We start from the raw sequence: 22,642 nt of genomic DNA on the forward strand, positions 1-22,642 counted from the left end.
GGTTGTGGTTATCTTTCTATCTGGTATGTTATTACTGGTATGAGGCTGTGGCACATAGGGAGCTCTGTGCTGCTGTCAGCCAGGTGATTCAAACTTCATCAAGGGTCTTAAAACAAAACGATCTAAAAAACCCTTAAAATTCAACCTTGAATCCAGATTAAAAGTCAAACAAACCATAATTTGGTCTCTAGAATTTTATTCATTACAGTTTTCAGAACATTTCAGAACATTCCACAAAAACAAAATTAAAAAAATAAGTAGGTTATGTATGAACATATTATAGATCTTTGCCTCCAGAGAGATATTTTCAAAGGCCAACCGTGGAGGGAAAAGAGGTAGCATTTGCAAAATCTCTGTATGTACAAAAACAACTACAGGATGTAAAATTAAGACAATAGGGTATTACATGATTATTTTCACATGATGGATGTTACAGTAAAAAAATCTTTTCAGTAAATACTTTCATTGAGTTATTCAGACACTTTTTATGTCTGAAGAACCTGCCAGTATGCTGACAATTTTGAACTAATACGTGCACATTTGTGTTTGGCACATTAAAACTTGTCACCAGTCTGGTCAGTGGCTCAGTCTATGGGGACTTCTGGCTTGGGAACACAAGGGTGACTGACTGAAGTCCAGCCTGGACCACAGTACAGTGTGGAAAGGTGGCAGGTAACATCCTGGGCACTGCTGAGATGCCCTTGAGCAAGAACCCTAACTGCTCAGGTGTCACTCTAATATCTTTTCCCTGAACTGCATGCCTGTGGATACTGTGTGTGCATGTGTTCCTTTCTGAATGAATAAGTAATTATAGTTATGAACCAGTCTTGACATTTTGAAAAAACATCAGAATGCTCATCAGCTGCCAACAAGGGGAAGAAAAGAGAGTGCCACAGTAACAAAGGCAACAGCAAACATGATTTCTAGAAGCAATCGATGGAAGACGGAACTGTGAGATTTTTTCCCATGTCCTCTGCTTCTAAACCATTGTACAATCTCATCCAGGTTGTACTCCTGGGGCTCATAACCGAGCTCCACCTTAGCTTTTGCCATGCTGAAGTAATGTGTCACGCCGGTTTTATACACCTCTGTACGCGTCAGCAGTGGCTGGAAGTTGTATATGGGCCCAATGAGGCGGTGAATCATTTCTGTGAGAAAGGCAAAAAAGTAAATGAGAGAGATAGGGAGGCGCAGTCGGGGGAAAGGGTAGCCCAAGCCCTCTACCAGAGGTCTGAAGAATTCAAAATTATTGACAGGCCTGCCATCTGAGATAAAGTAGGCCTGGCCAGCAGAGCGATGCTGGTGCTTGGAGGTCAGAGCCTCTGCAGCGAGCTCATGTGCCGACACCAGGTTGTCCACATGGACAAACTCCACCAGGCTACTGCGTTCACCGTAAACAAACCTGAAGATCCCCTTTTCTATGTAGCCAACTATCCTGGGCAGGTGCCTCTGCTCACCAGGCCCATAGATTCCCGCAGGACGCAGTGCACAGCTTCTCAGCACTCCGGAGCCGTCCTTCAGCACCCTGCCATTAGCTTGTAGCACTGCCATCTCAGCCAGGGATTTGGTTCTGGAGTAGTGGTCAGGATGAAGATGGAGAGGTAGATAAGGGAGGCTTTCATCCCCATTCTCTATCACTTGGCCTCCGAACACCACGTTGAAGGTGCTGGTGTAAACCAGCCTGGACACTCCTTGTTCAATGCAAGCCTTCAGGATGTTCTGTGTGCCTTGAACGTTCACCGCCTCGATCTGATGCCGGTTCAGCTGCTCCCTGCCTGACATTCCATAGGAGGCGATGTGGAATACACAGTCCACACCGGCGATAGCCCTCTCGACGTGTGCATAGTCACGTATATCTCCTTCAATAAACACAAAATCGTCTGACACTTCTTGGTTTGGAGGGACTGTGTCAAACAGAATAATTTTGGCTCCTTTTTCGTGCAGGGAACATGCCAGGCTGCAAAAGGAAATAAATATGATTAATTTTAGCAGGAGACACATCACAAATCTTTAATTTCAACAATATAAAACTGCAAATCTCTGACACAAGATCTGCATGCATTATTACTTTATTACCTGCCACAGTTCTGTGACAGCCAAAGATTGACTATAACTGACATAACTGGTGCGATAGCGCCACCTTGCTGTGGTTAAGCTGTGTGACAGCACAAAGCAATCCTGAAAACATTATAGAGGGTTTGCAGACTATCAGTGTACAGTTCTTTATCCTAATTAATAAACAGGCAGAAATAGTTCTTACCGGAAGCCAAAATAACCACATCCCCCAGTTATCAAAAACGTGTCTGTATGTGCATTTTCCATGGCAGAAAGGCGAATCTACAAGAGAGGATTAGACACATTTTGAGGAAAACGACAATATGTTCAGAAGAATACACACAGATGTGTCCTCCTCATACCGCATACGTACCGCACATTCCACAGTCACAAACCAATGAATGAATGCTGCTAAATTTACGTTACCTAACCTGCAGTCTGGAGGGTGGTTCACTGACCTTGTACTCGAGTAATTTAACTGTTCATATAATTACCCGAATGCATTAACATTATTTCTACGGGGACTTTAACAGAAACGTGTCCAGCATTATTATTCCAGTCTCCCTACTTTATGAACTATCACACTCATTTCCGTAAGTGATTATTCAAATGTCCATGTTGCGAACTAAGTGCCTCAAAAGTGCGTCCGTGGGCTGCCATATGCACAGATAAATACACAGTCTGTATTCTAAACCATGTAAGTTCACGTATTCACTGACGGTACCAACCTCAACACAAGCCGGGCCCTGAACGAGTAAAATATTTGTTGAATAACGCTCATTCAAAACTCTACTACAACACTGTGCAAGGAGCACCGGTGTGCACTTCCTTGGTCTGTGCTGTACGTCCTTGTTACGTAATTTACGTAGAAAATGTCGACGTCGTTCTGAAATTGATGCGCCCAGAGCCCTTCTACGGAGAGCCTGTCCAATTCCTACTGATGCCATTGTACCGAAATTGGCTGCAATTCACCTAGAGGGCAATCGCGAGGTAATACTCAATGAAGATGAGGGAATTGAGCTAAATGGCTATAATAATTATTTACACCTTCTTGGAGACAAAAAGGCCCAAATTGTATTCTAGATTTTGCAAATGTAAGTTATTTCACTACCAAAAAGACAGTGAAATCTAATCTAATTGGATTGTGTCTATCATCTCTGTCACTTTTAGAAATTTTAGGCCCCCGTTCATTCAGGACTGCTTTGCTAGCGCCCCCTAAAGAACAGGAGGTTTTGAGAATGGGAGTTCTCCTCCTATTAGAAATTCTCTGATGCGCCGCAGGATTTTGGAGCTCGAGCTGCTGCGTCAAGTGAATGCACAATAAGACAGGAATGCGGAGGAAGTACTGCGACATTACTTCCATAATACAAACTGATTGACTGATTTGGAAACTGATTTCATTTGAAAACCACCCCAAAATATAAGAAACATAAATTAATGTTTACCATTGTAGAACTGAGAAATTAGCATGCAATTTCATGTTTATCGTTGTCATGGCATGAGTTCACATTTCTCACCAATGAGCCTTTTAGTTTGAAAGTTAGAATCACATTGCAGAATACAGAATTTTAGCTTGATGCACTTGGCCAATAGCAATAGCACTTCCGCTGTACGCCTTGTGCATTCAGAATTTAATTTAATACACATTAGGCTAAAAGAGAAACTAGAGACTAATTAGTGTCAGACCTGAACTGTACTGTATTCCCATAGTATCATTTAATCTGTTGTTATGTAAGATAAAAAAAAATGTCGTTTTAGTGCCTCTAGCGGCCAAACGCGAGGCACAAACTACACAAACAGGGAAGAAGAAAGCTACGTGAAGTTAGACCAGGTAAACCCTCAACTACGACAACGATCCACACCTGCACGTATGTCACAGTGCGAAGGTAAGAGACCAGTTTGTATTTCAGCACAGCCAATCATAGGCTCAATGAATTAAAGGCTGCAGAAGACCGTTGAACGAAATACTGAAAATGCTGACGGGCTTACTTTCACTTCTTGCTGTTAATATTAACAAATATTTTTAATTCCTATAAGGACAGAGCAGGTTTACTTAAAGAGGATTGCGATTGCACGGTTAATTTCAAAACTACAACTTCCAAATACATGCTAAACACTTGACATTAAATTGAATGTTAAGTACTGCTCCTACACATTTAACCAATCTCGACAATAGAGATGACTTTGCAAAATGAATTGCAACTTTGCAATGGGTGGATGTGTCCTTAAATTCACGTGAACCCTTTGCAAAGTTTTCACAGTGACTTCATTTATTATGCTTTAATTATAGCTTATTGGAAAGTGATATTAATTTATGTAATGTGCTGTATTTTACAGGCAAGATGAATGTGGGGGAATACTTCAAAAGAATTGGTTTACATGGCTCTTTTGATAAACCAGATCTTGAAACACTGAAAATGATCCACAGACAGCACGTCATGTCAGTTCCCTTTGAAAATCTCAGCATTCACTGTGGTGAGAAGATCACTGTGGACCTTGAGTTAATTTTTAATAAGATCGTGAGGAGCAACCGTGGGGGTTGGTGCCTTGAGAACAACTTCCTGTTTGGCTGGGTGCTGAGAGAAATGGGCTATGACACTACCATTTTGGGAAGCAGAGTTTGTAACCCGAGTGGTCTGGGCCCCACCGAAACTCATCTCATCAACAAGGTTGTCATTGATGGAAAGACTTACATAGCCGATGTAAGCTTTGGTGTGTCTTCGCAAGTGTGGGAGCCCCTAGAGCTTGTCTCTGGAATGGAACAACCTCAGGCAGCGGGTGTCTTTCGTCTGATAGACGAGGGGGACTTCTGGGTGCTGGAGAAGACTGGCAGAAAGCCAGAGGTTCTCAATCCAGACTTTGCCAAATCTAGTCTGGTGAGCAGGGAGGAAACCAAGCAGATCTACTGCTTCACCTTGGTGCCTCGTGAGGCAAATCATTTCTTTGATGTAAACCACTCACTTCAAACAGATCCTACCTCACTCTTCACCAATAAGTCCATCTGCTCTTTGCAAACACCAACAGGATTCAGAGCTCTGATTGGTTGGACCTACACTGAGGTCACCTACAAACCTGAGGAAGGTGTTGATATCATACACATGAGGAATGTAACAGATGGCGAGATAGAGCAAATTTTGACGGAAAAGTTCGGTTTAAAGCTGCAGAACAAACTGCAGCCAGCAAACAAAAAAGCATGCTACACAATCTGAAAAACAAACATTGTCTTGGAATTGTGTGACGATTTCATGACTAACCAGGTAACGCAGCTTACTGAAGAATCATCCATTCCAAACATTGACAATGCTTTCATTTTGATTTTTCTACAATGAAAATCATGGAATCACATTAGGACTGAGAAATGTCAAGTAAATAACACTTTGAATGTCTGGTTCCATTGTATTGATCGACACATGCCAATAAATAATCATATACATTTCAATCAGATACCTCAGTATCCTGCAGTAATATAAAAGCCTGGTAATGAGTTGTAAAGAGACCTAATTTGCAGGCAATATGCTAAACATTACTCAAAAACTTATGAACAGATGAGGCCAATATGGAAAGATCCAGTGAAGAAAGTCTGGGTGAAAAACAGAAGAGCTCGTAATCCATTTTGAGTTGAATTCCGTAGGAATCTGACATTAATCTTCCAGTAGAATGAAATTGGTTTGCCCTGCAAGAGCAAGTGAGGGTTTGAGGTCATCTAACCAACCAAAGTTTTAAAACAGAGAAAATCTACTTAAATACATACAATGATATTTGCAATTATACACCTTTATAACTTGTTTATATGTTATCTGCTCAGCTTGAAATTATACAATGTATAGTGTTGTAACTGGATGCCCCTGACTTAATCTCATCTGTAATCTGCGTATTCCCACATATATTATCACCACGCTCACATATTTGGCTCGTGAATCTGCATCTTTCTCTTTGGAAATGTGGCTGAACCAGTGATTTGGTAAGAGGGAGGAAACAGTTTCATAACAAGACATTGGGGCTGTGGCTGTTGTTGCTGCTGTTGTTGAGGGGGCATTATGAGGTTTATCATTGCCAAAGAAGGCGTTCACCTCTGCTGATAGGTGCTCAGATCCTCTTCTTCACCCCATAAATGCAGATCTTAGCATGGAACAACAAGTGTTTGCCAGGATAACACCAATTGCCTTGTTCATGTGACAATATGTGTATGTTTTTTTCTGATAACCATTAGATGTGTTTTATTAAAATGCTTCAAATAATACCAAATAATAATAAATAATAATTCAAATAAAATACCATTTCTACGTGTTTTTTGTGAGGAGATACCTTGCATTTACTGGAACACCTTTTACTAATCCACAAGACACTCACTTAATGAGGGGATTTAGCAGCAAAAATCCTTGCCCAATGCATGGTCTGGACAGGTAACTCTGCTCACCGGTCCCTGTCAGTCTCCAACCACATACAAAATATTTTTCAGTCTACCTTTGCACCTGGCCATAAATTTGTCAAAGGCCAAATTCAGATTGGTTGAATTCAGTGACAGAATCCTAAATGGCAAATAACAGGAAGTGCATGGCTCCATCCCCGTCTCCTGCATAGTTCACAATGTGGGCTTTAATCGTGGTCCTGAAAGTCTGGTAGTAGAGCTCAGTAGCACCGTGAGAGAGATGGTAGGTGGAGGACATAAACTCTTTGATCACTGTTTTGGTTTTATCTGGAACAATCCTAATTTAGAATTAGATCCGGGGTAACACTGAACCTCAGACGCCAACTCTTGAAAAGAACCAGAACAGAGCCTCTGCTATTACCACACACTTATCAGAGTAGAACATCAGGGCATATAGTTCAGTGTACATGATAAATGACAAATGGTTTATTCTGATTGTTGGAGGCAATACCAGACAAGCAATGCAAGTGCTTCCTTATGTTCTGGCCCAGCTTTGTTCGTTCTCTGTGTCTCTGATTATCTGTTTATGTGACACCTGTTCTCTTGAACCTGTTTCTGCTTGCATGTTTGATCTTTTCCCTTTTTCTTGCCCTTTGGATTCTTGCCTTCTCCTCTTGGAATCATTTGCCTGTTTTGGATTGCTGCTTTCTGGTTTAACCTTTACCCGCCTCACTATCCTGTAAGCTTGTTGTACTTTGATTTTTGTTCTAAAATCACTGAACTGCACCAACTCTGTTGCACTTGGGTCCTATCATACGTGTTTTTGGTACCCTGCTAGCACTAGGTGTGACATTAAGTACTGTAAAGCAGCGACCAGCAATTATTTTCATTATCAGTACATGTAATAACTATTTTCTTTTATAATTGATCAATTGCATGGTGCATGGAATATCATATATCATCAAAAACTCAAAAAATGTTCAGTGTCTAATTATATAGGGGAAAGCTGATACAAGTGAATGTTTGGCATTTCATTTTAATAGATGATGCAACCTCCTTACTTCTTACTCCTGCAGCAGTAAAAACAGTCACATAATACTGCAGAGTGAGTAATTTTACTGTTTTAAATAATGGTGCTTGTACGTGTATGTAGTATTTGTATACAGTAGTCACTATGAAACTTTCCTGCTGACTGAAGTTATTTATTGTAGTTTTGTTAAATGTGCAGTAACTTGCGTACTAGTACACACCTGAATGTGTCATGAGACTTGCTGGCAGACTCAAAAACTCAGCAGATCTTCTCTCATTAGAATAAACTCACACGTTTCACTGATGTTGAGGGAACTAACTTTAACTTCCTGCTTTTGATTTCATACTCATTAACATGAAGAAAGAAGCAGACGTCCCAGCGAGCACTGTTGGACTTTCATTCTGAGGTCTCATGGCTGCTGTTTCTCTTTGAGTCAAACAGAGACGAGACAAAACGTTGTCGGCCGACTGAACGGTTGATGACTTGATATTTAAACTCATTTTCACATGTGAACATTTGGCTTCACCAAACAGAAGAACTTGACAATTTCCCCACTGCAGGACTAACCTAATGGTAATATAATATAGTGATATTATAATTTAAAATCTTATGAGTCTATTCATAATCCAACTGACTAATTTCCAGTAATGCACCCAAAATGTCTAATAAACTGATGTTTTGGGGGCATTTAAGTTTTTGCATTTTTATTTTTATATAGTTTACTTTGTGTATTAAACTGGTTATCTTTTTCTTAAAAATTTTCTTGAAAACAATTTGGGTGTGGTGGAGTGATTAATCAGGCCCCCCCCTCTTCCATTAGCCGGCTGATGTGCCCTTGAGCAAGGCACTCACCCCCTCAGTTTTTCCCTGGGCGCCTGACAATGGCAGCCCACTGCTCCTGTGTGTTTCACTGCATGTTGCATGTGTGTGTTCTACCAGAGATAGGTTAAATGCAGAGAAGAATGTAGGTATACGTAAAAATATACGGACAAATAAAGTTTGAAGTTTTTTAAGTAAATGTAGACTTGGCTCGCGATAAGAAGGCGGGGATTTAAATCTTCGAAACGCCCTTTAGTTGTCTTACGCCCAATCGCGTTAGGGCTAAGCACACAGCCGATGCGGATTGGGTTGCACACCCCGTCCCTCAGCTGAGCGGAAGCAGCAGCAGCACTGTTAACAGAAGGCTGCTGGGAATAGCAGACATGAATTCCCTGGAACAGGCCGAAGGTAACCAACGTAGAAAGCCATTTAAGTTGCTCCATTTTTACATATCCATTTATAAGTTTTAGCCCCATTGCTATAATTACCAGACTTAATCAAAGCAAATGCTTTGAAATTCGTTTAGAGGGTAATGTGCAGCGGCTAATGGCTAGTCTTCGACAGCTAGCATGTTTGCTAGCTAAACTGAGTCGTTCATGCGCTCGTATAATTAGTACTGTGACCACTTCGTTCTGCTTGTTAGTTTATATTTTTTATATTGTTCATAAAGTAGCCATTAAGAGAACCACGTTTTGTCAGCAGTCGGTGTATTACAATCAGCTTCTGAGTGAAACGATCACAAACGATTTGGATATTTAACAACCGCATTTAGTCGCGTTATACTTCTTTATTCACTTTTACAGTTTACATGCCTGCAGCAAATAACACAAACTTAGCATTAGAGCTGATGTTGACATTGTTTATGTTAAAGTGCTGGTTAAAACACATGATATAATTTGCTGAGAGCATTTCACAGAATTGAGAAGATAATGTTGCTAGGTCGATCAGCAATAATATTAGGTCCAAAACCTGTTTTAATGTGCCCTTTTTTATTTCAGACCTGAAGGCTTTTGAGAGAAGATTGACAGAATATGTCTCCTGTTTGCAACCCGCAACAGGCAGGTGGAGAAGTAAGTAACTGTTAGTGGCTATTGTCAGAACCATGGGAGGGAAGATGTAGTGGCTCACACGAAAGGGTGGTGATATTTGTTAAATCGTCTCTGTTGCTGTTTATTGACTTCAACTCTACATTTGATGACTGTCAAACAAAAGAGGCACGAGAAGCTGCCACTCACCATGTACAGCAAATACATAAGAAGGTGCAGACATGATCAACACTTTTAGGCCTGTCGAGCAAAAGACTGACTGCATTTTTTTCAGTAAGACACACTTAATGCTGTTGCACTGGGACTCATTTTCCTGCGTTGTTACAGTGATTCTGATAGTGGTGTCTGTATGTACGGCTACCGGAGCTTGGAACTGGTTAATAGACCCCGATACACAGAAGGTATGTATTAATTTACAAATGTTTGGTTGTGTTTGGTCTGAGAGAATTTCATAGCAAACAGAAGAATATACATTGTGCTCTTAACAGCCTAATAGAGGAAATACAGCATTAAAAGTACAAATGATTTGGTCAATAGATGACAGCTTTTTGGAGATTCTCTGTTGACACTGACTTTGGGCTAATAGATTATTTTGAATGAAATATTACAGTTTATATTAAGGCTTAGGCTTATGAATCAGTAACCGTCCCAATATCTAAATGAAACCAGTTCAGCCTTTAGATTAATCCCAGGCAGAAAAAATATGAAGTAACCCATTAAAGACATACATGCTTGGACTAAACAGTATGTTTAGAGATGTGTAATTTTAGGCTTTATTTCCACCCTTAACTTAAATTTTCCTATACCTAGCTTAATTTTGATTTGCATTGCTGCTGAGAGTGAAAGTTTTGTTCTTGACTTAATGATTTATGTTTCTGTTGTGTGTGTTTTGTTCCTGTTGTTTTGCAGGTCTCTTTCTTTTCATCACTGTGGAACCATCCCTTCTTCACCATCAGCTGCATCACTCTTATAGCTCTCTTCTTTGCTGGGATACACAAGCGAGTTGTGGCACCATCAATGTATCCTTTGCCTGTTGCCATGTTTTCTCAGAATAATCCCGACATCGTTACTGACATCACACATCCAATCTTAGCCATTGACAGAAAAGTGTAGAGCGTAGAGGGTAATTGCACTTTTACAATTGCTGGATTCCTGTTCAGGTTTTTGGTTACATCTTTGACCTTTGCTCCTTCAGTATTGCAGCCCGCTGCCGCACAGTTTTAGCAGAATACAACATGTCCTGTGATGACGTGAGTTTACGAATCTCTTTGATCTTTTTGGCCCATAGTCTGCTTTTTATTAATCCTGTAACAGTTGTCTTATTTCTGTCTTTTTTCAGACGGGGAAACTTATTCTCAAGCCACGACCAAACATCCAATAATCACAAACTTCTGTGGGTATGTCGGACAGTGTACTGGATCTTTGCAGATAGTGACTAGCCACTCAGTGTATTGGATCCTTTGGGTGGTCTGGCCAGCACAGAAGCACATCTTGTCATCATGACGAGAAGAGAGAAGAAATGAACTGATCAGTCCTTTTAACAGTGTTGCTGTGCTGATGTCACTATTGATGCTGCTGATCTGCTCTCACAGTGTGATTTATTTTACTCATTCAGTGTGAGTTCAGATGTGTTTATTTCTGTTTCTAATGTTGAGCATGTATTTTATCAAAATGTTTCTATTTTTAATGTTATTTACCTAATAAATACTTGAACATATATCTTATCATATCTTGTCTTATTACGTGTAAAGCCTCTGCATATGGTTTATTTGATGTTGTTACAGATTTTCTAAATGATTTCTGTTTTAAACCAATTCAGATCCATTATGTTTGTGTGCTCTGGTGTTTTGCGACAGCCCTTCTGCTTTCTGTTAGCAACGACTACTTTACGGCAGGGAACAATCTTCCACATGGCCTTCGACCAGGCTGGAACTGGCGTACGTGTGTAAGGTTTTGTCGCTACGCCAGCGTGTACAAGAGAAAAAAACACGTTATATGCGCAATTTGCACTTTAATAAGGATTGAGATGGGTAAAAGTAAGACCACTAAATTTAAACGGCCGCAGTTTAACTCTGTTGGACTGCCGGCGAATGCTGCGAAGGAAGTGGACGCCGAGGAAGAAGACCACGGTGATGATGATAGCTGTCCAGCTGCGGAGTTGTTAGAGAAAGTATGAAGACAGTCTAAACCTAAACCTATTCTTTCACGGAAATTACGTCCTTTAACGCTGTTGGTTTTTTTTTCTTTTTACAGCATAGCACCATAGCATTACACAGTGGATAGATATTTAAACATTTGCCAAGCAAGGTATCTTAATGGTTTACTGAAGTTGATTTCAGGTTTAGGTAGTCTACTGTTGAGGATTTATGTTTTAATGTGTGATTTCACGATTGAGATTCTTATTCTTTTGCTGTCTAGAATTTTTCTGTCTAAGTGAACCAAGTGTCACACTGCCAGATTTTCTGTCCTCTTATTGCTTGTGCTGCAGAAGTGCAGCCCGGGGCCATTTTTGTTTATATCGTTAGTACTCTACAGGAGGTCTACCACAGGTTAGTTCATAGAGTTCTTGTCATATTTTGTGTATATGTCTGTAGTTGCAGAGTCCCAATGCAGATGTGCGGGAGTTTGCGTGTGCCAGCATTTCTCGGGTGGTGCAGCAGAGTCAGACCATCTCAGGTTTCCTCCAGAGGGATGCTGTGAGGCGTCTGGGGCCCATGCTGCTGGACAGCAGTCTGGCTGTCAGAGAAACTGCCACTGGAGCGCTCAGGTGAGTCAGTGTAGGCCTTTGGTGTGGTGTGAACTGTACCTAAGCAACCAGGTCTGGTCGTTAAATGGACCCAATTATGGGGCCTCCTGCTCACAACAGGTTTTAGGCAGCTCCGGCATTGGGATTCGACAAATACACAAGAGCAGCAGAGCTGTCAGTCTCAACAGGTCGGGGGGTGTTACAGCTGAAACACTGAGTGGATGCTAGTGTGCGAAATCCTGTTTTACCTTCAGACATGAAAATGTCGAATCTTGGTGTCATCACATTCAACAGACAGGATTTTCAAAGTGATCTGGAGGTTTTCAATTAGACCTGTTGCACAGCAGACATAGCGGAAGGTGTTCAGGAGGAGCTAATAACATAAACGAAAGCTTAGCTCCGTTTTAAGTGTCCCACAAAGTAATAATTGGGATGTAGCCATAATTAATATTTATTAAATTGCACCTTTGCATTTCTTTAACCAAGTCTACTCTGAAAAAAAGTTATTTATCGTCTGATAACTGCATGAACCCTGTTGGTGTAAAGTCGGATGAAAGAAAAGCCAGTGTAATGCTCTGGTTCTTTTTCTTCTTCTCATTATTACTATTGTTGTTGTTACCTTTATTTGATATTTCCTTTGATCATCAGGACAGTGGGAGTATGTACAGAATGGATTATTTTCCCGATAACATCAATAACATTCTGTTTATAGGCAAGTGTCGCGGTTCAAGTGTTGGTGTTCCAGCATACTGCATGTTCATGTTGCAGAAGCGGAACAGCCTGCTTAATGGTGCCATTCTTAATGGTTTTTGACCATTGATAATGTATGGAGCAGTAATTTTATGAAGCACTCCCTATTTTGTTTGTATCATGCTCGGATATGAAAGCGGGCTGACACACACTAGTGCAGCTGGTTCCATGCTATTCTGCTGAGTAACAGTTGGTGGCCCTTTACGTATGGCAAAACATAGCAATGAACCAACAAGGACAGTGAAAACGAGAACTGCCAGCTAACGTGATTGGTGCATAATATTCAGGTATTTTAGGATGAAGGAAATGGGTGAAAAAATATGGTTTGGTGACAAACTGACTGTAAACTTAAGATTACTAATAATTAGGATTACTATGACTAGGTTAATATTGTGAGTGTATATATTTATGTAACCGTTGCAAAACCGTTACAGACTGAAAGCTTAGTGACAAAGATTGCACTTTCTTTATGCTGGTTTGGATTCAGTGATGACAAACCATCTAATAATTAACATGTTTGAGTCTCGCAGCAATAATTTTGGTTTTTAAGGTGTACGTTCATTTTGGATTAAGCGGCACATGCTGCTATGTGTGCTAGCATAAACACTTACAACCAAATGGATGAAGAAAATAGAGCTGTGGTCAGTGATTTTTTTCATTATTGTATAATGCATATTTTCATGTTTAATAAATTAATCTATAAAGTGTCACAAAATTATGAAGAATGCTCGTTCCAGGTTTCCATGGCCCAAATTGATGTCTTTATAGTGTTTCTTTTGTCCAAGCAAAGTCCAGAATCCAAAAACTCTTCACTTCCAGCCAGAAAGAAAAGAATGAAAATCAGCAAGTCCTTACATTTAAGAGGCTAGACCTTAAAAAATGACTGAGTTAATTAAATGTGAGAATAGTTAACAACTCGTTTTCTTCTGAACTAAGATCCAGAGTACATCATTTCAATCATTATTATTATTATTATTATTACAGTCAATTACATTTTTTTTAAATGCTATATTTCTGTTTTTTGTTCTGTTGAGTGAGTGTGATATCATGCAACACTGTAGGCATGTGGTCTGTCACGTTACTTCTACAGGGGGCGCCATGCTACAGTAGAACATCTAGCTGTAACAAGAAAGAAGGAGCAGTTCAGTTTCCATTATTACACTCCTTGTATTATTGCTGCTTTATAAGATACTGTATACAACTTATGCCCTTGATTCTGTTTGGGTTCATTTATCTGGGAATCTTATCTTATCTGTTATATTAAATTTGTTTTATTCCCCTCAAATAACCATGCCTAAACTCTCTGTTACCAAAAGTAACATTTGACAACAGCCACAACATGGCAACAGTAGTCATCACCATGATCCTCCCAGTCAACTCTTGTTTTTGTATCCTAGCATGACTTTAGCTTTTGTCCTGGCTAAATCAGGTTCCATGGACTGGATATCAAAATAAAACAGTTGCTCACAGGAGGCCTCCAGGCTCTGCCTCTCATACACTTTCCACAAACACCACCTCTGACAGCGAATCTCATCCAACTGAATTAGTGTGTGTGTGTCTGGGACTGTCTCTGCCTGACAGGAACCTGAGTGCATGTGGCGGTCAGGAGGTGTGTGAGGACATGGTGAAGCACGACGTCATGACTCCCCTGACGGCAGTGCTCAGAGAGGTGAGACTCTGCCACTGCTTCTAGCTTATCCCATCACTTCAGTTCCTCCTCATCAGCAGCTTTTACAGCATGCCACGCCACCCTCAGCAGCTGGCTTTCACTCCAGAGCAAAGATATTCATGCTTTGTGAAAACGTCTGCACCCACACTCAAATTAGTCTACTTCTGGCATCCATTTCAAGCTCGCTTTTCACCTGTGGATGAGGGCAATTAGGTGCCTCGAGCCATAAGCAGTATTTGATTTCATCACCTTGCTTTTCAAACTGAAAGCCATATTTTCATAATATAGCTTTAACGTTCTGAATGTTTTTGGATGCGTGATGACAAAGTTTATTCCTGTCTCACTCTCAACCACTCACTCGGTTTTGTTGTTTTCAGCAGCACAGTGTTGTTTTCTTTTCAGTGCTGTGCTAGTTTTGAGAGCGGTGCTGAGCTGATCAAAGACCAGAAGAATGCAGTGGAGGACGTGGCCAATGAGGCTGTGAACCTGCTGTGGAATCTATGGTAAGCTCTGAGGCCATGCGGTCTGCTTGACAAAAGTTTATGTTCCAAAGATTTTTTTTTTCAGTAGACAGCAGAAGCAGACAAATGAGTAAGAAGTTCTCCAGCAGTGAGTTTTTAACCTTTGTCTAGAGATGTGAGCACACATTATGTTGTCACTGGTGAACAGCGACTCATTCTGTATTTATAACTAGTTCCTCACCTGGGAGGTGCCCAGTATCACCAGTCTAGTGCTGTAGGCTGGTAGGTGTATTCTGCTGTAGTCAAGATGTGTTATCATAAAGTATGACCTCAGTTCTGAAAAAGTTGGAGCATAACAGAATTTGATAATTCGCTCATCCTTTCTGACATAAACTGAGTTGAGATATTTAATGTTTATCTCATCAGCTTTGTTACTTTTTGCAAATATATGCTTATTGTGAATTTGATGGCAGCAACACAGTGTTTCACAAGGAGGCATGGGGCAAGGTTCACCGCTTTGTGAAGCACATGACTGTTGAAATGATGTTACTACATGGGCTCTGGGACACGTTGTAAAACTGTTGCTGGTAAACACAGTTTGGTTGCAAACGATTAAGCGTGTTTTTATTTACATTTTACACACTGTTCCACTTTTTTTGGAAATGGGCTTGTACTTCAAACCATTTAGATTTTCTTTGCCAGTTCAGACAGTTGAACTCTCAGTTCATCTTGTAGTCACAAACCCTCTTCTTGACATTCTTGCTCAACCATCATCTGTAATTATTCTCACAGAGGTGGTGCGTGATGTCCTTCTGTGTGCGTTTGTTAGTTGTCTTTCGTCTGATTGTCACTATGTTGCACTTCCAGCGAGAGCAGCAGCCACGCACTGTCTGTTTTCAACAAAGTGGGTCTCCTGGATGTGGTCGTCCAGTGCCTGGAGAGACACCCACACAACGTGGAACTGGCCATATCTGCTGGTGGGTGGAATGAATATACTGTTAATTGGTTGTCATAGTTCCTTTCTAAAGGTTTCTGAAGAACAGACACTCTGCTTCTGAAACGCTTCCTGTGAAACTGCAGGATGCTGTGTACATTTGGCGTAACCAGCTTCTGGCTCTAGGTTAATATTTAAAGCCTATTTCCAAAAAAGTTGAGCTATTCATATTTAATGGGAATATGAAAATGAATTCATATTTAATGGGAAAGTAAATAAAGAAAGATCAGTATTTTTAAAAACTTTGGGTGAATGTCTGCCTTACCTCTGTCATACAGAGATTAAATTTGTGGCTGAATGTTGACAACAATATTATTTCTAATGTTCCTAGATGCTGCGTGTGATATTGCCAACTCTTTTGGTGTGATGACAATGTGTAAATGGAGCTGGCACTCCAGCCCTGTGATGTATAAGACTTATTACAGAATTGACTTACAACACGTGGACTGATTGTTGTCTTCACAAATGTCCTGTAAAAACTGTTACTGTACTGTCCTTCCAAGTAGGGCTGACAGAAACCTTAGTACGTTGAGTGACAAAGGTTGTAATCATGTCTGACCTCTACCTACTTTGGTTTCCAAAGTCTGAGAAAGCATTTTCAAAGTGTCTCCTCTGTGTGTCTGTCCAGCCCATTGTTTGCACACGGTGACTGAGGATAACCCAGAGCTGCTGTGCAGCTTGAACACTGCTGTGCTTGGAGTCCTGGAGAATGTGCTGCTGTCATCTCATCCAAGCATGGCACACACTCTCCTCAGGACACTGGCTGCAGGTACAATTTGTCACTTGTTTTTAAATGTATTGTTGAAAACTGTAGCTTAATACCACAGCCCAAGTTGAAAGTGACATTAGAAAAGTCTTCTATAGATAGAAGTTGCTTATAAATTTAAGGGAGGAGCACTGTAGCTAGTGAACACACTGACTATGGTGATTTTGCCATCCCTTCCTGAGCTCTAACTATACCTGCCGTGTCACTCAGGGACACTGTGGAACATGAAAGGCAGTCTGCCTGCTGCCCGTCAGGCCGACACCCTCAGCGCTGTGGTGGCCACTTTGTCACGGTGCCTGGATCTGGACACGGGCGCACTGATACCTGAACTCAGACAAGCTGAAGAGGTTCGTCAGAGAAACACACAAGCTGCACCAGATATAGAGGAGCCGGCTGTGGAAGAGATGGAGGAGGAGGAGGAAGGACCTAAACACAAGCGGAATGGAAAAGCTGTCAGGGCTGATAACGACTTCTCTGACCTTCTGCCTGTAAGTGGTATCTCTACTATAGTGCTGTGTATGTTGTTGTTGCTCTTTATGCATACAGCACATTGTGAGCTTCTCTGATCTTTGAAAACAGTCAGAGAGATTATGAACCCTGTTTTGTGCTTCCTTGAGTCTTAGATAGACTGGTCAAAAGGCTGACAACTGTAAAAATGTCCCACTCGGTCGTCATGGTTACAAATCTTTTTAAAAACTAATCAGTCTATATATGCCCATATATGTATTATTGTCATCTTTGATCAAATGTCCATATCCACACTGATCCGCCATGTCTTGAAGTTTATATAACAGATGCATGATGGGTAGTCGTAATCAAGACAAGGTGTGCATGAAGCCATGACCACACCTTTTGCGCCCTGCTATTGGCTAATGCAGAGCTTGAGGGAAGGCATTCTTGGGTATACTTGATTGAAGACCTTATTTTACACTTACATTTAAATTAATGATACTTTGAACATCTTTACATAAAGTGTGTTAGTGCTCCTTTTTAGGTTACTATGACTTTTTTTTTTACTCAGAAGTCAAACTTTAGGACCATTCACTAGAACATTTCTTCGACCATTTGTGTAGATAAAAATTAGAACTAAATACTGTAAATTTCATTCAGTAAGTATGGCAGTCAGTTTTGTTTCTTTGGGGGGTGTGCGTTAATGCCAGGTGAAAAGGTGGCGTATGAGTCACCCTTGAGCGCGAGCCAGACTGACAGAGCAGACAAAGTGTCGGGTTCAGGGGAGCAAATTAGGTACACTCAGCGAGCTTCAACCAGGGACCAGCTTTTGGCTTCCACCAGGCCTCTGACAGTCCTCAGTCCTGACCTCGGCGAGACAGAGCTGTCCCTCTCCTCTCAGTCACAGCCAGAGCCCCAAGACTATGGGTGACGTCCCAAAATGCCCTTTAATGTTGAGGATTATGTAATGGGGTTATCTCAATCCAGGCTTTATTTTTGCCTAGTTTAGCAGTGTAAATATAGAGTTCTGGAACTCCAAAAGTGCAACGTGACATGTTTGTGTACATCTGTTGATATGAATCTTTTCTTTGTGGCGGCAGTTGAACTCAGACTGGGTGATAACAGTGCTAACAGTCATCGTTTTGGTAGGATGTTGACTCACATGGCTGCTTGTTTTTGTCCAGAGGGGCAAGGAGGAGCTGAGGGAAGCAACGGCCTTGCTGACAGCCCAGCAAACGTCCTTGGAGATCATCGTCAACTTGTGCTGCTCTGACGGTGAGTGTGGTGGGCATTGACAGCAGTGCTGACCCCAGGCACTTTGCATCAACATTATTTACTGTGACACTGCCACCCAGTATGTGTTCGCTTATTGGAAAGGCTATTATAGCAAATAATATGAGTGCCTAGAAATGCCGCTTTGTCATTTTGCATCTGGAGCGTTTGTTGATCATTGCTGTGTACGTGTGCCTGTTAAGACCCCTCTGACGACGAGTGGGAGGAGCAGTCGAGCAGCGACGAAAGCGACGAGGGCCTTTGTGATGGAGTGTCCAACCTTATGTCTCCTCTGTGTTTGTCAGCGGAGGTTCACGGAGCCTTAATCAGCCACGGCATCCCTGAAAAGGCAAATACCTGTCCGCTTCATCAAATCTGCCATTACATTTTGCAACAGGAGGGGACCTTCACAGTCTCATGAGCCCATGAAAATATAGAAAAGTTGTCATTTTAGTATACTTTGCCATAATTACAAACCTTATCCCTCTTTCAGGTATATGCACTTATGTTACTATATAACACTGGTTGTAGTAATACCTTTTTTTCTCTCGATTCAAGGTCCTCAAAAAGACCGACTTCCCCAGAAAGGAAGCCATGGATGTGTGCCATCAGAATCCCTCCTGGAGAAGCCTGATAAAAAAGTAATCCTCTCACTTCTCATCCTCTCTTTGACATAACTGTCTCATCAAAATGTGTCGAACATATCAATGTCATAAACCTACGTGATTTATTTATTTACTTATTTCACGGTGGGGTGTGTAGGGAAAGTATTTTATCTCTTTCGCACATATTTACTCTTATATGGAAAATGTGTCTTCTGTGACAAAAGTGACCTCTTCTCTCCTTTAGGATGCAGCGCGTGCAGTCCCGGGCGCTGACATGCCTCCATAGCATCCTCTCCACCATGGATGCCGAGTCTCTGGGAGGGGCGGCAGCCCTGCAGGGCGCAGCACAGCACCTGTCCACACTGGTGTTCGGTGCAGCAGGTCTCGCCTTTATGTCATATTGTAATGCAGCATAAAGGTCACCTTTTGTGTTTTTCACTAAAATGCACATGGAGTTGGACAAAATACTATCTATAACTTTGACTCAAGATGTGGAAAGAAATTAGTATTCAAGAGTGAAAACCACAATTAAATCCATCGTCCAATTAAATCCACCCATCAGGGTCGCGGGGGTGCTGGAGCCTATCAAAGCTGACAACAGCTAGAGGCGGGGTACACCCTGGATTGGTTGCCAGTCACATGACAGACACACACCCACACCGGCAGGCACAGGGAGAACATGCAGACTGCACACAAGGGCCCAGATTGGGATTCGAACTTGGAACCCTCTTGCTGTGAGGCGACAGTGCTAACTACTACACCACAGTGCCGTCCTCACCATTAAATCATAGTAGACTAATGAAAGTGTATTCCTGGAATGATCTTTTACAGCAGTATTAAAATATCTAATACATATGTTAAATAAGAGCAATTTTTTTTCTCATGCTTTCAGAGATACCCAAAGATGAGGAGTTCCTAGAGGCTGTCATCAGCGCCATGCGGTCTCTTTTACAGATGATTGCCTCCAAAAATATCCCCCAGGTACAGAATATGCTGCAGCTTTCGCCTTTCCTTTACTCATTTTCTATATTTGCATTTATAGGTTTTTTAATGGATTAGTCCAGTAATTTAGTATTGTACTTGCAAAATGTTACAGGTCTCATAGACACAAGAATAAAGACAATAAAAAAAACACACAAAAAAGTCATCAAAATCTATGCAACAGATTGTAGTCAAGTTGAAAAAATGGTGGCTCCTTCATTTGCCATAATGCAGCTCAACTCAATGATACCTTTAGCTAGTATCCTGCTTGTAAATGTCCACACCTTTCAAACACCACACTTCCTTTTTATGGCACAGGATTTGGGTTAAAAGTTTGAAATTTCCAGAGCTGTGCAGGCATTTTTTTTAGTCACAGAAAACATTATATGGCTGTTTTCATGGGCTGAGTTGTCCTCCTGATGACAAGAAAATAGTGTAAAATCAGTGGATGGCCCCTTTAATTAATTTCCTTGTATTTAGTCTGAATGAAAACAGTGCGACACTTCCTGTGAAACTTAAAAATTCTCTGTCAGTTCAGACGTAGCACTGCTGATGACATTTTATTTTGGACAGCTCAATATCTCGGTGGTTGGTTTTGTTTTTGTTAGTGTATGACCCCCCAGCAGTTGATGAGCCTGAGCGAAGCAGGCACCCGCTGTGAGATTGTCAGTGTGAGGGTCAACGCCGTCGCCATTCTGGGCATCACTGGCAGCACATTAGCCAAAGAGAAGGGCACTGCAGAAACACTTCAGGTATGATTTTCTCTTTTCTTCTCTTGGAGTATTTGTTCTTCTTCTAAGAAAATCTGCTCCCACAGATGATTGGAAATGCTTTACTTCAAGTTGCCACAAGGGATGCTGACCTGGTTGTAAACGGAGAAGCTCTTGATGCCCTGTTTGATGTTTTTGCTGATGGAGACGAGGCGGAGACAGCTGCTAAAAACATCCAGTTACTACCTGCACTGAAGGCACTTCAACCTGTCTTTAAGACCAAGGTACCAAAGACATCTTTCTTTTAACTGAACAGTCTTCTTGTTGGTTTTTGACATTGTCCAAATATGTTTTCAGGTTTTAGTATTTCTTACAGCAGCGTTATGGATTTTGATAAACAATAATAGTTCATGTATGTGTCCCCTTGTTTTAATAAAGAACCGTTTTTTTTTTGATGTGGGAGATTTTTAATAACAATTTCTCTTCTTTTTGTTCTACAAGATTCGTAAAGAAGGAAGAGGCAGGTACAGTCCTCAGCAGCTGTGTGTGCTGGACAACATCAAAGTCAACCTGAGAAGATTCATTGGCTATCTGGAGAAGGTCATGAAAAAATGAGAACTTTCACACTGCGATCAGATGCACCTGTTGAACCTGCTCCATTTGGACAGATATGCTAGCAGGAGCATAGAGTGACCCAGAATATGGTTGTGAAACCATCAAATATTTATTATGTTTGTAGTAACCATTTATTTTTGCTTGGTTTCACTGTTTATATTCTCTGATTTTACTTCATGTGAAAGTTTATTTTTTGTGAAGAGAGATGGGGTGAAATTTCTGATTAGTTATTAGTTACTGCAAATTGCAGTAAAGAGAGTTTTTTTTATTTTTACCCCCTCAGTTGATATGTGTCATTCAACCTAAAATGGTGATCATATTTGAGTTTTTATATTTTTATGTCCCTCAGTAACCTTTTAAAGAGGTCACGTGTGGAGCGCTAACAAGGTCTCATGTGTACCCTGAATTGTGTCCCATGTTGCAGTGGCCCGTAAAGTCGCAGTTCTGCTGCAAGGAGTAGGAAACCGAGCTATTAGAAAGTACAGGCCCTTTTTGTGAAGGGTTGTGGTATCACTACTGTGTGGGAAAAAATTTTGTGTTATGGATATTGTGTGATTGAATCTGAATTTTGTTGAGACAGCAGTTGACTTACCTCAAGAGAAACAAATTTTATGTCATTTCAGTAACTTTACCAAGCTGAATGGGATTGATACATTCACTGCCAAAACATTCAGATCTGTTAAGACAGATGTTTTATCATTTACAAATACGCACATATTCTATAGCTCTGCCTCTTTGTGCTCTCTGCACCTCTCATCTCTCTGCATTAATTGCACGCCCTCTGAGGCACCACTCTCATGCATGCAGTGGTAACTTTTGCAGTGGTACTTTTGTGAATTTTTCTCTCTGCAAGTTTCCACAGCAGACAGTTTTCTGCTGACACCGTTCTTGTTAGTGACATCAAGTAAGTGGCCAAATAGATTGGGTGTCATTAACACCAGTAACTTGGAATCATCAGTCAGCATCAGTCCTGTTCTACCACTGTGCACGTTTGAAATGCGTAATCCAGGATGGTGCCTTCTACTTTGCACCTGATTCATAGGTCATCATGTGTTGAGTAACTGACAGAGTTAATGACTTGTTCCCATGGCATTTACCTAAAAGTCAAAATCAATTGTGTGATGGTTCTTATAAGAGTTGGACATCGCTTCCCTGGGTTAACACAACTTTTCAGGGAAATGGAAATACAAACTTGTCATCAGGTTATGAATGAATACCTTTTTTGAAATAAACGTTGATTTCTTAAGCATTTCAAGCTTTTTTGTTTCTATTTTTTTTTAACTGGTATGTGCAGGGAATTCTAT

At 41.0% G+C, this 22,642-nt stretch overlaps 4 protein-coding genes across 6 annotated transcripts; 3 read left to right on the forward strand and 1 right to left on the reverse strand.

Moving 5' to 3' along the window:
* Positions 1 to 176: 176 nt before the first annotated feature.
* On the reverse strand, positions 177 to 2,935 carry sdr42e1 (short chain dehydrogenase/reductase family 42E, member 1). Of its 2 annotated transcripts, none has more exons than XM_046413366.1 (3): positions 2,784 to 2,935; positions 2,261 to 2,337; positions 177 to 1,957 (listed from the first exon to the last, which is right to left on the reverse strand). In XM_046413366.1, exons 2-3 carry the CDS (start codon positions 2,320 to 2,322, stop codon positions 859 to 861), a joined length of 1,161 nt encoding a protein of 386 aa, XP_046269322.1. In that variant the 5' UTR covers positions 2,323 to 2,337; positions 2,784 to 2,935; the 3' UTR covers positions 177 to 858. The 2 variants fall into 2 exon arrangements, with proteins under 2 accessions (XP_046269322.1, XP_046269391.1); XM_046413435.1 differs by lacking the exon at positions 2,784 to 2,935 and adding an exon at positions 2,429 to 2,757.
* Positions 2,936 to 3,813: 878 nt separating this feature from the next.
* Positions 3,814 to 6,310, forward strand: LOC124072259 (arylamine N-acetyltransferase, pineal gland isozyme NAT-10-like). Its single transcript, XM_046413554.1, has 2 exons — positions 3,814 to 3,941; positions 4,393 to 6,310. The coding sequence occupies exons 1-2, from the start codon at positions 3,926 to 3,928 to the stop codon at positions 5,262 to 5,264; spliced, it is 888 nt and encodes a 295-aa protein (XP_046269510.1). The 5' UTR covers positions 3,814 to 3,925; the 3' UTR covers positions 5,265 to 6,310.
* On the forward strand, positions 3,911 to 11,036 carry cnep1r1 (CTD nuclear envelope phosphatase 1 regulatory subunit 1). 2 transcript variants are annotated; one of them, XM_046413778.1, is made up of 6 exons: positions 3,911 to 3,941; positions 9,272 to 9,343; positions 9,647 to 9,720; positions 10,229 to 10,338; positions 10,515 to 10,569; positions 10,659 to 11,036. In XM_046413778.1, the coding sequence occupies exons 1-6, from the start codon at positions 3,926 to 3,928 to the stop codon at positions 10,698 to 10,700; spliced, it is 369 nt and encodes a 122-aa protein (XP_046269734.1). In that variant the 5' UTR covers positions 3,911 to 3,925; the 3' UTR covers positions 10,701 to 11,036. The 2 variants fall into 2 exon arrangements, with proteins under 2 accessions (XP_046269734.1, XP_046269640.1); XM_046413684.1 differs by lacking the exon at positions 3,911 to 3,941 and adding an exon at positions 8,530 to 8,681.
* A 154-nt stretch (positions 11,037 to 11,190) lies between these two features.
* On the forward strand, positions 11,191 to 22,587 carry heatr3 (HEAT repeat containing 3). The gene is made up of 15 exons (XM_046414357.1): positions 11,191 to 11,489; positions 11,914 to 12,086; positions 14,397 to 14,484; positions 14,887 to 14,987; positions 15,813 to 15,922; positions 16,568 to 16,708; positions 16,916 to 17,193; positions 18,340 to 18,430; positions 18,631 to 18,776; positions 18,986 to 19,068; positions 19,277 to 19,413; positions 19,925 to 20,013; positions 20,622 to 20,765; positions 20,831 to 21,007; positions 21,225 to 22,587. Exons 1-15 carry the CDS (start codon positions 11,346 to 11,348, stop codon positions 21,336 to 21,338), a joined length of 2,016 nt encoding a protein of 671 aa, XP_046270313.1. The 5' UTR covers positions 11,191 to 11,345; the 3' UTR covers positions 21,339 to 22,587.
* The last annotated feature ends 55 nt before the right edge of the window (positions 22,588 to 22,642 follow it).

The sequence above is a fragment of the Scatophagus argus genome, chromosome 1 (assembly GCF_020382885.2).
Source record: "Scatophagus argus isolate fScaArg1 chromosome 1, fScaArg1.pri, whole genome shotgun sequence".
Classification (NCBI taxonomy): Eukaryota; Metazoa; Chordata; class Actinopteri; family Scatophagidae; genus Scatophagus; species Scatophagus argus.

Coding starts and splice junctions, on each gene's coding strand:
- sdr42e1 (XM_046413366.1), bottom strand. CDS start 2,322: ATGGAAAATGCACATACAGACACGTTTTTGATAACTGGGGGATGTGGT. Junction 1,958..2,260: donor TGTGGTTATTTTGGCTTCCG/GTAAGAACTATT, acceptor TTCCTTTTGCAG/CCTGGCATGTTCCCTGCACG.
- heatr3 (XM_046414357.1), top strand. CDS start 11,346: ATGGGTAAAAGTAAGACCACTAAATTTAAACGGCCGCAGTTTAACTCT. Junction 16,709..16,915: donor CCTCAGGACACTGGCTGCAG/GTACAATTTGTC, acceptor CGTGTCACTCAG/GGACACTGTGGAACATGAAA. Junction 20,766..20,830: donor GCACTGCAGAAACACTTCAG/GTATGATTTTCT, acceptor CTGCTCCCACAG/ATGATTGGAAATGCTTTACT.
- cnep1r1 (XM_046413684.1), top strand. CDS start 8,657: ATGAATTCCCTGGAACAGGCCGAAG. Junction 9,344..9,646: donor CGCAACAGGCAGGTGGAGAA/GTAAGTAACTGT, acceptor GCGTTGTTACAG/TGATTCTGATAGTGGTGTCT. Junction 10,570..10,658: donor ACAACATGTCCTGTGATGAC/GTGAGTTTACGA, acceptor GTCTTTTTTCAG/ACGGGGAAACTTATTCTCAA.